Source organism: Myotis daubentonii, chromosome 6 (assembly GCF_963259705.1).
Source record: "Myotis daubentonii chromosome 6, mMyoDau2.1, whole genome shotgun sequence".
NCBI lineage: Eukaryota > Metazoa > Chordata > Mammalia > Chiroptera > Vespertilionidae > Myotis > Myotis daubentonii.
The window spans coordinates 20984477-20999793 of record NC_081845.1 but is presented as its reverse complement, the minus strand read 5'-3'; the positions used below and the strand labels follow the sequence as shown (position 1 = coordinate 20999793).

Below are 15317 nucleotides of genomic sequence, written 5' to 3'. Positions count from 1 at the left end.
AAATGCATAATTTTCAATATCTCATTAACTCTATGAGCTACTGTGTAATGCTAAGAAAAGAGAAGATGATGCTTTGTTTCTTTTAACTTTATTTTTATTGTTGACACTATTACAGATATCTCCATTTCCCCACCTCCCACTTTGCCCACCTTCACCCAGCCCCTGCCCCCTTCCATGGAAAAACAGGATCAAAGATGAGCTTGGTCTCCTCCCACCAGCATCTACCAAAAATAAGTTATTAGCAGCATATCTGGATGCATAATTCAAGTATTGACGTAAAAGTTCATCAACTCAGATTCTATTAGTTCAAAATGTATGATAATTTTCTTCAATTTCATACATTAAAATTTCTGTTACTCCCCAGCTGGAGGAGGAGGAGGAGGAGGAGGAGGAGGAGGAGGAGGAGCCCAGTCCAGCCGAGCAAGCCGAGCAAGCGCGGAAGAGAGGAAGAGAGGGATAGAGAGTTAGAAACATGGATCAGCTGCCTCCTGCACACCCTCTATGGGGATGTGCCCGCAACAAGAATCGAACATGCCCTTGACCAGAATCGAACCTGGGACCCTTCAGTCCACAGACCAACGCCTATCCACTGAGCTAAGCCAGTTAGGGCCTGAGAAAAGTCTTTACTTTTGCCTTCTGTGTGTTTGGGCTCTCTCAACTTTGTCAGGAAAAAGCAGGAGCCGACAGTACACCGATGCCTCATTGATCTTACCTTGTGACTTCACCTCCTTCCTGTGACCTTGAGCGGGTTACTGCCAGCCTTCAAGTTCCAGGAGTTTGTTTTTACGCCCTCGACACAGACAGGTACCAAGCACCGACTCAGCTTTCAGGACTCTACCGAAGAATCCCCCCTTCTCCCACTCTGAAGTCTTTGCTAGCATCCACTCCCAATCTCCTCTCCGGCAAGCCAACTTCTCCCTGGAGCCCTCAGCGGCCTGTAGGATTTACCACAGCGTCGGGAAAAGCCTAACATCTTGCCCTGCTGTGTTGGTTCAGTCTTTACAACAGTCCTGTGAGAGAGGTGTTTCCATTTTACAAGAGTTAGGAGTCTGCGGATCATAGCAGTCTTGGCTTGCTCAAAGGCACATTATTAGCAAATGACTAAATATTGGTTTAAAACTACATTTTAAGAAATCTAAATGTAGTCCTTTACTTTTGCCACAATATCATTTTGCCTTTTAAACTCTTTCAAACTAAGCTGTGGCACACTGGAAATGTCACTTTAGAATGCTTCCTGATCTCTCTCTCTCTTTTTTAAAAAAATATTTTTAAGGATTTCAGGGAGGGAGAGAGAGGGAGGGAGGGAGAGAAACATGAAAGATGAGAATCATCTATGGGCTGCCTCCTGCACGCCCCCTACTGGGGCTCGAGCCCACAACCTGGGCATGTGCCCTGACTGGGAATGGAACCAGCCGCCGCCTGGTGCATGGGACAACACTCAACCAATTGAGCCACACTAGCCGGGCTATATCAGTGGTTTTTCATTTGGCCATGTATTTGAACCACGTCTGAAGATGTTAAAATAAATTGCCTGGGCTCTATCTCAAGTCTACTTAATTAAAATCTCACGGATCTCTATTTTGGAAGGTTTATAGCTAATTCTGATATGCAGTCAAGATTGAGAAGTACCGCCATACATTACATTTTGCATAAACATGTACTTATTATATGAAAATGAATGTCTTAATTTTTATATAAAGTTCATTTCCCAAACACACACACAAAAAAAATTCTGTTACTCATTATCATGCAAATTTTCAGTAATGAGTTTAAATACTAGTGTCTGAAATTCAGTCCTTTTTTCAAAACAACTAGGTCATATTTTAAGAATTTGCTTCTTCTAACTTGTAAATTTTAAAACTCTAAGAAAATCAGGCAAATGAGACTACTCATGAATTATAATTTTCAACTATTCAAGTTAGTTTTACTTCTTAATATATATTTAAACTTAAGTTATTTATCAATACTTTAATAATTAAATTTGTTTTCTTTAGAAATTATCTTGCTTTTTCATTAAGTCAAACTAGCTCCGCCACCATTATTTTGAACAAATAAGATTTTAATATCCCTGTATAGGCATATACATATACATAGTTTATTACAAAGTTTTGTACCATGGTCAAAATTTGGACTATATCATTTGAATAGTTTATAAAGTATGACACAAAAAAACAAAATGACAGTATTTTACTGATACTGTTGAACTAAAGCAATACTAAATCTGAGGTAGTCTTTGAAAAATAAATCTAATGAAGTAAAATACTAACAAAAAGTCTGTGTATTGAACATTCTGACTACCTGAATACTGTACAAATGGAGGCTCCAAATAGACTTCAATGAAAAATGTATATATACATACTCAAATACTTTTATTTCTTATAAAACTCCATAAAATCAACAGTACACAGCAATAATCAAAAGAAACAGTACAATATATACATAGAAGATTTAAAACAAGTATAACAAACAGTGATTATATAAGTGTTGTCCTCCCTCTATTTCCCAATTTGGGGTAATATTTTGTTTAAATTTATGGAAAAGTATATATATTTTTAAGCAGCAGTTTCTGGCATCAAAAAAGGAATTACAGGGGCAGTGGCCTGTCCTAAAATGACAAACCAAAACTGTTGGGTTCATAGTCATACGAAGCCGAAGAGATTTCACATTCCTTAGCACACAATCAATCTTTTATCAATAATGGAAACTGCCGTTGTGAGAATATTTGTTAAGAATGGATGACATTCTCAATGTTGCAAGCACCCATTTAATTATTTAAAAGGTCAATAAATGAAAGACTAATTTAAAATGCTTCTTGAAGACATATGAAAACATGCTCAAAGTCACTAATCATCCGAGAGATGCAAATCAAAACAACAATGAGGTACCATCTCACACCTGTCAGACTGGCTATCATCAACAAATCAACAAACGACAAGTGCTGGAGAGGATGTGGAGAAAAAGGAACACTTGTGCACTGCTGGTGGGAATGCAGACTGGTGCAGCCACTATGGAAGACAGTATGGAGTTTCCTTAAAAAACTGAAAATGGAACTCCCATTTGACCCTGTGATCCCACTTCTAGGAATATATCCCAAGAAACCGGAAACACCAATCAGAAAGGATATATGCACCCCTATGTTCATAGCAGCACAATTCACCATAGCTAAGATCTGGAAACAGCCTAAGTGCCCATCAGTAGATGAATGGATTAGAAAACTGTGGTACATCTACACGATGGAATACTATGCTTCTCTAAAAAGGAAGGAACTCTTACCATTTGCAACGTCATGGCTGGAACTGGAGAGCATTATGCTAAGTGAAATAAGCCAGTCAATGAAGGAAAAATACCACATGATCTCACTCATTCATGGATAATAGAGACCATTATAAACTTTTGAACAATACTAGATACAGAGGCAGAGCTGCCTAAAACAGATTGTCAAACTGCAGCGGGAAGGCCGGGGAGGGTTGGGGGGCAGGAGGTAGGGGGGTAAGAGATCAACTAAAGGTCTTGTATGCATGCATATAAGCATAACCAATGGACATAAGACACTGGGGGATAGGGGAGGCTAGGGGACTGTCTAGGGCGGGGGGGGGGGAAATGGACACATATGTAATACCCTTTGTAATACTTTAAGCAATAAATAAAAAAATTAAATAAATAAATAAATAAAATGTTTCTTGAGTTCAGAGATACTTAAATTACAAAAGAAAAGACCTACATCTAGCATTTTCTCCAGAGCAGTCAGGAAGGATAGACTGAGTTTGTTAACTGTGGGCATGGGTCCAAATGCTTTACCATCAAAACTGTGAGAGTCGGGGTGCTGAACACACTATACAGTGTACAGATGATGTGTTGTAGAATTATGCATCTGAAACCCGTATAATTTTGCTAACCAGTGCGACCCCAGTAAGGGGGGGGGGAACTGTTGGAGTTGCTTTCTCCTTGTCCAACTAATGATGTTAAGTCCTATTTGACTAATAAATATTATTTAATTGTTTGCATGTTTGTTTGTCTATCCATAATAATAAAAGTGTAATATGCAAATCGACCAAACGGCCGAATAGCAGACGACCATCTGGATGAAGCAGGGGCTGTGAGGGATCAAGGCACCCACAGGTACCGGGGCTGCGAAGGCCTATTCTTGCATGAATTTCGTGCATTGGGCCTCTAGTAGGTAGGTAGGTAGGTAGGTAGGTAGGTAGGTGATAGATAGATAGATAGATAGATAGATAGATAGATAGATAGATAGATAATAGATATTGCTCCATAAAAAAAGAACTTAACCAACAATGAAATGAAACCTGATCTTCATGCTCACCTCACCCCAAAAAGAGATGCACCTTTGAATGGATAACTATAAATCTGCTTAAAGATAATATAATATTAAGTAAAAAATGTATGTCTCAAAAGATCACATACAACATGACACCTTTTTTATAAGATTAAGATCAACTAAAAATACATGTACTTTGGAAGAATACAAGGAGATAAACACCAATTTCAGGACAACAGTGAGCTTAAATGAGAGAAGGCTAAGAGACGGATTAATGAAAAAAACAATAAGGTTAGATTTCTACCAATAACAACATCATAGATCACTACATAGCTTTCATTTTGGGTTGGGGATTCCCAGGTGATTATGATCTTAATTTAAGATAGATAGATAGATACATACATACATACATAGATACATAGATAGATAGGTGAAAGTAGACTAAGCATAGACCAATGGTGAGAGTGTGTTGTGAGCCAAGGATTATTGAACCTGAAATGAGATGACATAAAATGACTTGACATGATATGAAAGGAAATGAAACTGAAAATAAAAATGGTTTACCGTTTGTATACTAACACACAACCTACGATCTCTGAATCAACTCAAAAGTCACTCATCCAGGTTGTGTAATTTTCTGCTTCTATTTCCCTAACAATTTTCAATTGTGCTGCACAAAGTAACATGTTCTCCAATGGATGTGAGACCTTGTACCATCACCAATAGACCTTCTGCTCAAGGAGTGGTATCTACACAGGAGAGAAAAAAGTAGCACAGAGGAAAATGCTGTTGAGTCATCTACTGACTCTCTGGACTAGGTCTGGCAGTCACCAAAAGCCTCCGAATAGGCAACTGCTAATTCGTATTCATTCATTCAATACTTATTAAATGCCGGCTACATGTCAGGTGTCATGCTGAGATCCTTCAGATTTAAGATAGGACACGCTTAACAAATACTTGAATCCAGCTCCAGAATCAACATATTCCTCAGGTCAAAGAATCAAGATAACTCTTCAGGCCTTTTAGTTAGCTTCTTGCCCACACAAGAAAATGGTGAAGAAGCTCACTTGTCAAGTAAGGTTAAATTAGCCTCCCAAAGTTAAAAGATGTCAAAGCTCTATTACCAGAATTGAGGGGGGAAAATTGCTTCTTCAACAGATGACATTTCATATGAGTTTGTTGCTGCTTGTTTTACCTGCAATTTCCAAAAGTGGGTTCATGTGATCTCCTTCTGCCAGCTTCACAAATCCAACCTGATTTCCAAACGTGTCAACCCCTTCAAAGGGCAAAATCAAGTGTTTTCCTTGAAGGATTTCTTCTATGAATGGTTTTAATTCCAAAAGAGCATCAATACCACTGGCAAGAGATAATATATTTTTCAGTAACATACTAACTGATCAAATATACAAAACTAAACAAGAAACAAAGTAATCAGATTTAGAAAGATAAATTAATTTTGATGCTTGTACTAGTTGTTTTAAAGCACAAAATACCTTCAAAATCTAATCTATCTGTTTAAAATAAAACTAAGGTTAATTTTTAAACAAAAACTATGGAAGAAGTGAATTAAGTCTTTACCTAATTATAATTTGTATTATATTAAAGACATGAAAGGAAATATTATTTTATAGTTCACCAGGAATTTTTTAACATAGGAAATACTGCATGCAAATTTCAGAAAAGAATTACTGATAATATATTGCAAGAAACTTAATACCTTTGAGAGCTTACATTAGATTGTGTGGAAAGTTCTAGATTCTTTTTTAAAGTACTAATATTCTTTGCAAGGCACTCTACTGAAACTTAATATACATTATCTCTTAAAATATAAGTCTCCATAATAAAACAATTTATTGTACTTGCATTTAACAAAAATGTAAGTTTATATTCACCAAATGCAACTATACAAGTTTGTTACATCTGTTTCACCTACGTCATTATAGGGATATTTTATTTCAAGTCCTTGATTTTTCCTAATAAAAATAAATATTTACTATATTAGTGAATTAGACATTATTAGGCTTAGAATATTTTATAAATTAGGATCAATTATTTCCACTTTGAAGAGGATTTTGGTACAGGTACTTTATTATGAGAAAAAAATTAAAATCTCACTAGAGGGCAGCAATTACTCAAAAAAGAAATAAGTACATTCTTACATTGTTGAAGAGGGCTTTAAAACATCCTTTTGGTGAATACTAACAAAATTTAGGTATTTTTCTAGGTCTTTCATATCTCTAAATTAGTTTTCATATAAACTTTTTAACTTTCATCTGTAGTTTCCATACTGAGGCTCATTTCTGTCATAACATAATATACACTTAAAATAGCTCTGGAAATGTCAACATTTTCTCATTATACCTCCAAATCTACATCCTAAATCCAATCTTTCCCAACTGTATTTATGTTCATCCAAAAAGACAGAGTGTGCTATTCAAAAACAGAACAGCCACTTCTGGCTCATCTATCATACATGGAGGGAATTCAAGATACACATTTTAAATATAACTATATATGAAAGCAAACCATGTTGAAGGTTAGGGCTTTTCAGAGACACTGAATTCCATATCCCATTTTTCTTTAAATAAATATAGATGATTTAAACTCAGTTCAAATTTTCAGTCCCTAGTTGCATAAATCAATAAATGTGTTCTAATGAGATGTCATCAATCACAGAGTGAGAAGGAGTCATAGTATCTATGGAATCACTAACTTTCAAATTATTTTAAATAACAACTTTTCAAGAGCAGTTTATGAAAAGACTTCTCCATGGTAAAATTAGTAAAAAGTATACACATATAGGAAACAGAATTCTGGACCGGGAGTTCAGACCCAAAGACTGTATTTGAAGTTAAAACAGGACAGCTATTGTCCAAGGAAGAAGGAATCCTGCCATTGAACTCAAGACTGCAACATCAACTCTTCCCTGGGTCTCCAGCCTGCTAGCCTGTCCTACAGATTTTGGACTTGCCAGGGAGCTAATTATGTGAGCTAAATTTAAAAAATAAATCTAGATATAGGTATACAGATTAGAGATAGAGATAGAGGTATATCAATATATCTAGATATCCATATAGATATACATCCTATTGGTTCTGTTTCTCTAGCGAATGCTGACTTATACACCACTCTAACACACACAGGGCTTTTGTCTTGTTGTGCCACATCTTTTGCTTCTTTTCTTATAAGAGTATCAGATTTTGTTTTTTTCCTTCTGACTGGCAAAGTGAACAGCTAAAGTGAGTAAAGTAAAATCTTCAAGTCCTCTCTGCCATTGCAGGGTGCTCAATATTTGCTCTTGGATAGATCAGGTTGGGGTAAATAAGAAGACTGATCTCTAAAGACATGAGGTTCTACTGTCTAAAACAGCCGTGGGCAAACTACAGCCCGCAGGCAGGATCCGGCCCGTTTGAAATGAATAAAACTAAAAAAAAAAAAAAAAGACCGTACCCTTTTATGTAATGATGTTTACTTTGAATTTATATTAGTTCACACAAACACTCCATCCATGCTTTTGTTCCGGCCCTCCAGTCCAGTTTAAGAACCCATTGTGGCCCTCGAGTCAAAAAGTTTGCCCACCCCTGGTCTAAAAGATATAACTACAAGAATCATAGTGTAGCTGTATATTTTCAGTTACTAATTTATTGTTTTCTCCCTTTACTTTCCCTTTACCCCACTCCCTTCCCATTCAAGCTTTGTTCTTCATTCCCTCAGGAGACTCTATGTCAGGGTAGAAAAAAGAAGTAACCCTTCACCCATCCTGGCACTGGTTTTCCACAGAGCTTAAGCCTGAGCTTATTCCAGAGGGCATACAGGAGGTAACAGGAAAGGGAAGAGCAAGGCTGCTCCACTCCAGAGTGGAAAGCAACAGTCAGTGACTTATTCTCAGCCGCATGGCACAACTCTGGAATTGGGGTGGGGGAAGTGCTTGTACACTGACCAAGCAGAATGACAACTCTAACAGATAATAATATTGAGTGCCTACTAGGTATCAGGCCCTATACTAAGAACTCTTACATGTATTGGAACTATTATTTCCTCCATTTACTTAAAAAGTAAATTTCTTTTTCCAAAATCAGACATCTTTTAAGAGGTGTTTGTGCCATAGTGTGTTCCAGAGTCTTTATCTAGAATCCTAACCTAAATGGTCGACTCCAGAGGGCTTATATAATTAACATGGGCAAAAAAACTGCATTGTCAAGGGCTACCAGTAGATAACAAAAACAGAGTTTTAAAGTCTACATTAGACTTTAAAGAATATTTACACAGCTAATTCAGTACTCTGAGTACTGGTTGGAATAAATTAAAGAATACTTCTTTAGAATTTAAATGCCTTTTGGGTTCTGCTATGTTTATTCATATTAAAGTAATAATTTGATAAACAATCTTCAAGAAAGACATATTACTCACATGTTTACTTCATCGTCATTTAACTTCATCACCAACAGGGTAATATGAAAGGAACCATCACCGGCCATTGCCTTGGCCAGGCGCTTATCTTGTTGTATTACTGCATTCTGCAGGATCTTAATTCCTTTTGTAACCTAATCCACATACAGACACAGAATAGAGATTAGGTAAGTAAAATTTCCTTATGGCAAAGTGTAAATCAAGAAGAAACATAAGCAACCACCAAAATTAGAAACGTCAAGATTCTTCAACCAAACAAAATTGAATTGTCTACTGAATTTGAATTCTCAAATATTCTAATAGGTGATTTGGATAGCTTCATAGGATGCATAAGTTTGTCAAATCATACAATGCTTATCCATCTTAAGAACATCAAGCCTAACACCGTTATTTTACAAATCGGGTCACTAAAATGAGCAGAAAATCTTTCAATGGCCATGCATCTCTTCAGAAACTTGTCCTTGAATATACTGTATGGTTTACTATAATTAGGATCTTTTCTTTAAAAAGTTTTATTTTTGCACAGAATGATCAAGCCTTCATACAACAGTCCATTTCTGTTGGAAGTCATATTTATTAATCCCCTAGTGCCGTGGTCAGCAAACCGTGGCTCACAAGCCACATGCGGCTCTTTGGCCCTTTCAGTGTGGCTCTTCCACAAAATACCACATGCGGGCGCGCACATACAGTGCTATTGAAACTTCGTGGCCCATGCGCAGAAGTTGGTATTTTGTGGAAGAGCTGGTATTTTGTGGAAGAGCCACACTGAAGGGGCCAAAGAGCCTCATGTGGCTAGCAAGCCCCGGTTTGCCGAGCTGCAGTTTGCCGGCCACTGCCCTAGTGAATGTGTCTAAGAACCCATTCTTCATGGCTTTAAGATTTTTAAAACAGCAACAATTTCAATAGGGATGACTAGTGTCATTTTTCCAGACATGTGAGGAGGGGGAGTGGCAAAGAAGTCCAAACACATATATTAGAAAAGCCCTTACAATTCTCATCCAGACAAAACCCCAGGTCCTTTACCAGCCTTCCCCTCTCACTACCTACCCTCTCCTTTCCAGTTAGATCCAACTCTAGTCAACTTCTAAATGTGAGTGTACTAGAAAACAGTTCACATAGAAAACGGCAAACTGAGCACGGCCCTGAGAAAAGAGAGCACACAGAAGCCCTGAGGCAGCAGAATTAGAGAGAAAAGGCGAAGGGGAGAGAAGGGCTGGCAACAGGAGCAGAGTCAGGAAAAAGGCAGCAGAGATAAGAAAACACTGAATCAGGAGCACAGCAGACTGTCCTTGATACCAGACGAGCTGTTTTATCCTGAACAATGCTCCCATTATCTGAGGAATGTGACTGGGCAAATCCTGGGATGTGTCCTGGATGTGACTGCTCGGGTATCTTTACAATAAATGCACGCCACCCAAAAGAACCTCAGCGTTTCTCTATTCCTTGCAATCTGGAGGACCGAAACACAGGAAACAGCGCTTCCCTGGTAGGAATTTACACAGTAACACCTAACATGATATTTTTCTACGCAAGATGTCACTTGTGTGACACCCAGTAAGAATATTGATGGCCTGTTAATAACATAATGTAACCGTACACAAAGATCTTATAGAGCCACAGTTTCCTCTACACGACACGGATAAAACTAAGTTATAAACTCCTCCAGGGCAATACCTATTTCTTCTACCCCACTACCTTACCACAGTGCCTGGTAATAATAACAAAAACATTTAACCAATGACACCAGTCACTAACCTGTATTGTGTGGCCACTAGGTTCTATCAGGGGTCCTCAAACTATGGCCCGCGGGCCACATGCAAATACAGATATTGTATTTGTTCCCGTTTTGTTTTTTTACTTCAAAATAAGATATGTGCAGTGTGCATAGGAATTTGTTCATAGTTTTTTTTTTTAAACTATAGTCCGGGCCTCCAATGGTCTGAGGGACAGTGAACTGGCCCCCTGTTTAGAAAGTTTGAGGACCCCTGTATCTAGACAGTATAGTAAGCTCTTTACACATACTAGTTCACTGAAGCCTTCTACAATCCTATGAGGCACACACTGGTATCATTTCTACTAAAAGAATTTGAACCACAGAAGCTGTTTTTTTTAAATCCTTTTACAATCATATACCCAAGACAGCACAAGAACTTGAGAAAATGGTAAATTGCAGTGCGTGGGAAAAGATGAGGGAGGCACTGGCAGGAAAGACCAGAACGGGTGTGGAGGAGGAGATGTAGCTGAGCGCAATGGAGTAAGAGTTTTCAAGAAGGCAAGGAGAGGGTCAGAGATGTGGGTACTGACTTAAGAAATGAAACCCTGAGGGGAAAAGACTTTTAAAGGAAGGTTTTGGGAAATCTTACCGGACACTGTGTAACGGAACAACACACTATCCCTCTCAAAACGAAGCCTTTAGTGTACGTTTATATTAACTTTGAATTGTGAGAGTTCTTCCCCGGCGCAGTGAAGTGCTGAAACGGGCTTTTGGGAATAATGAAGCAGCTCAAGAAGGCCCAGGTTCATATGGAAGGGGCCTACATAGGTGCTCAACAATGTCAGATCTCAAAGCAATATCGTCACATCTTCTAAGCTTAGCTGATACAATAGGTAATTCTGGCTTAACCGATAACGAAAAGGTGATTTAGGATGAGAACTTTGCTATGTAATACAGAGAGATGTAAGTGAGGGGTGCTGGACATGGCTCAAAAGTCCTGGATTTTAACCCCAGGCCTGCCACAGCTGTAACCCCATACAAGTCACCTAGTTTCACTAAGTCCTGGTTTCTCCCCTGGCAAAATGGGAATAATAAAATGTGTATTGCCAAACTTACAAAGTATGTTAAAGATCACAGTAGATAAGCTACATAGTAGATGAACTACTTTGTAAACTTTATATCACTTGCCTAACCTAAGGTTTGTGACATTGCAATGTTATTAAAATCAGTGGTTCTCTTCCTTATGCAATTTTGCCTCCCAGGGGACATTTGGCAATGCCTGGCCACACTTTGATTGTCACAACGGAAGGTTTGCTACTTGCATCCAGTGAGTACATTATTTGTATTTTCTTAGTCTTAAAACCTTAGTTTTCATTCTAAGCTCAAATACCAATTATATATAAATTCAGGACAATACTCAAATTCCATTCATTTGTATATTCTACATTGTAGTGCAATACTGTACATGGTAAAATAGTTTTAAACCATTCATATCTTTGAATAATCCAGTAGGTTGTAAAGTCACTAATTAAAAACTGTAAAACACTTTGAAGACTATTTCTCCGAAGTCACACAGTACTTACAATGCAGGATTAACATCAAACCTATGAAAAGTCTAAAGTTAATCTAATCAAGTTACATATGTCTGATTATTCTTTGATGGGACAGATTAATTTATATATTCCTTGATATCATCTTAACAGTTTTTAAAATACATTCTATTCCTAATTACATTCTTGAAAGATAAAAAGGAAAAATACTTCAAGACTCTGAAGTCTTGTCTATATGCTATTAAAACAAGTTCTAATGTCATTAAAGACCAAAGGAAATTAATTTTTATACTTACTGTTTAAAATTCATAAATTCATTAAAGCTTATCTTTTACCATAACCTGCAGCCATTGGCAATACTGCACAATGCACATATTAATGATGTAGTACTACAGAGTCATATTTAAATGTGACATTGAAAGAAACCTTTTAAAATAAACAGCTTTATTAAATTCTTTTTTCTTTTAATATATTTTTATTGATTTCAGGGAGAAAGGGAGAGGGAGAGAGAGATAGAAACATCAATGATGAGAGAGAAGCATTGACTGGCTGCCTTCTGCACGCCCCCTACTGGGGATCGAGCCCTTGACTGGAATCAAACCTGGGACCCTTCAGTCTGCAGGCTGACCCTCTATCCACTGAGCCTAACCAGCCAGGGCTAAATTCTTAAATATTTCACTCACTGAGTAATTTCTGGTTGTTTAGAGAATAAATCAGACACCCATCTGCTAAACCTCACCGCTAAGCTATATTGCATTGAAAACAACACAATGAGGAAATTAATTTTTATATCTTTTAAGCTTTCTAATTGAATCAAAGTCTATTATGAGTTCAAAGAAAAGGCCTTAAAGTTAGTGTGCACGAGGGCGTGTGCACATGTTACATTGCTACATAGCTTTTCTTCAAAGCTAAATACTCTCATTTTTCTTGCTTGTCTACAACCATGAAAAACAACTCAAAAGTTGATGATTTAGTAATAACTGAAGTAAAACTAAGAAATTATTCTCAAATAGGAGAATTTTTAATATCTATCAAGTGCTTCACATACATGATCATATCAAATACTTTTGCAATTACATTTCCCAGAAACTGAATGTGCAAATCTACTTGCATATTCTCCTGACCAAAATGATGAAATACAGAATTAAATGTAACAAATGCCTTTTTAAGCCTCTAAAAAATCATACTTTTCTACTAATATAGAAAAACTGTCTTACAAAGAAATTAATACACTCCTAATTTCAATCAACTTCTGATTGTTCCCTTACATTTTCAATGCTGATTTTCCTTAAATTACTACTTCTGATAAGAGAGCATATAAAATCTAGTCAGTTAAGAAACATTGAAGATTTATTATAGCTCCATTAAATTTTTTTCTTTTTTCTTTTTATATTTGAGCTAAGTAATTGCCGGTAATGGAGAAATACATACTTTCATATACTTAAAATTAGGATATTTTGATGCAGTTGTTCTAATTCATTTTCCAATTCCATTATTTAAAAATATGAAATCATTATTTTCCGCTAATAAAGAATTAAAAACATCTAAGAACATGTTTAAAAATCAAAGGTCCATGTAAGTCTGAAAACTTTTTTCTCTAAAACTAGATGCCAACAAGTAGAGGCCAAAAGTAGAGCAACTCATTGTGAATGTGCTAGCTTCCCAAAGCTTGTTTGCAGGTCACTTCATTGAAATTTGGAGTACAGTCTCCCATTGAAACAATGTTATAAATGCTGTTCCTTTTCCCAGGCCTTCCCACAAAAGCTCATAAGTAGTTTAAAAAGAAAATTAACATTAGATACTTGAAAACAAACAAACAAAAAAGGTGCTCATACAAAAGACAGAAAATGTACCTCCTAAAGTCCCATTCTTACCTCTAAACCCCATATTTAATATGTAAGCTTTCTGTTGCCTACGAATAAGTCTCTTGAGAGACTTATTACATTATTAAAATATTTGGTTTTGAGGTCACTTGAAGTCTGTAGTCCCCACTATTAAAAGTTTCCCTAGCCCCTCAAAGACAAACAACTACTGTTGAGTCTATATTATAAAATCGACATTTATAACACTGTATTTATTATTTGTAATGTTCTTGTTGTAACTTAGTATGCCAGAAACACATCTTTTGCCCCTGAAATGACATTATTTTGTGTTTGCTCTTGGCCAAGCACTGTTGTAGGTACTGGGAATGGGCTGAAAAACTCTGTAAGAAGACTAACAAGTGTCAAATTGCAAGGATGACAAATGACAAAAGGAAAGACTTTCAAGTCTTTTGGGGGAAGGGGAAGATTGACCTCGTTGGGGGGGGGGGTCACAGTGGAGAGGCTTGAGCTGAGATTTTTGGCTTTAACAAACCCAGAGAGGAAAGAAAACTCCCCACCAGAGAAGGGCAGAGGGACCCTGGCAAGTTCACAGAAGGCCAGAGGGGGCTCCAGCAGAAGGAAGGAGGGCTGAAGCGGAGGTCAGACTATGCAGAATCTTATCAACTGTGGTAAAGACTTTGTCTTTATCCTAAGGTCACTGGGAAAATACTGAAATGTATAGACAGGCAGGTAACATGTCCAGATTTGGGTTTTAAAAATAATCATAATCAATTCCATTTTACACCTGAAGAAACTGAAACTACGGAAATTCAGTAACCTGACCTACATCCACAGTAGTTTGTGACCCAGCTGGTATTTGAACAAGGTCTGTTAGACTCCAAAGCTTGGACTTCTGTCATTTTCTATACAACATCCCAGAGGCTGAGAAGCAGAATCAAAGGCTGCTCAGTTAAAACTAAGGTTTGCAGACAGTTCTCTCATCCCCTTTCCTCCCACCACCGGAACTAAGAGGTGAAGGAAAGACTCTCTCTACCAGCTTTCCTCTCAGTTCCCTTCCCCATCCACCTTTCCCCACCACATCACCCCACCAATCTTGGCTGGAAGAGGTGAGAAACCAGAATTAGTAGGGTTAGGGTCAGGATCAGGGTTAGGATTAGGGTTAAGGGGAAGGCATGAGTGAAGGATGATACAGAACTGCTATTCAGACAACCATGAAAGCCAAGAGTAGAGGGGTGGAGAAAGATAAAATGAAGGGCCTAATGAAAGTAATGTATGAAGTTTTCAACAATTTTTATACTTATTGACTCTGCAGTGGAACACTCTCTAACCAACAAATCAAAATAAGGAAACTGAAGTCTCTCCCAATCATAAATCACAGGTCCTTGGGAAGACCCTTCTATTTCACAATCAGTTTCTTGAGGACCTGGCTTGGGTCTGACTGCTCCGTTAGCAGCAACACCTTTGACATCCTACTCTCCTCTAATTCCCATATGTACACATGATCCTTTATTTCAAAGAAAACCTTTCCAAATAACTCATAAGTA

The 15317-nt window shown here is 37.4% G+C and overlaps 1 protein-coding gene across 6 annotated transcripts in view; it reads right to left on the bottom strand.

The window, feature by feature from the left end:
- AKAP7 (A-kinase anchoring protein 7) overlaps positions 1–15317 on the bottom strand; it is a 108048-nt gene that overhangs the window by 73822 nt on the left and 18909 nt on the right. For all 6 annotated transcript variants that reach the window (XR_009453400.1, XM_059700330.1, XM_059700336.1 and 3 more), the window contains 2 exons: positions 8687–8820; positions 5472–5632 (listed from right to left, as the gene is read on the bottom strand). Coding sequence is in view for 5 of the 6 variants with exons in the window: in XM_059700330.1 (XP_059556313.1) it covers positions 5472–5632; positions 8687–8820 (295 nt within the window). In the remaining variant the exon portion in view is untranslated. The remainder of the gene's footprint in view (positions 1–5471; positions 5633–8686; positions 8821–15317) is intronic.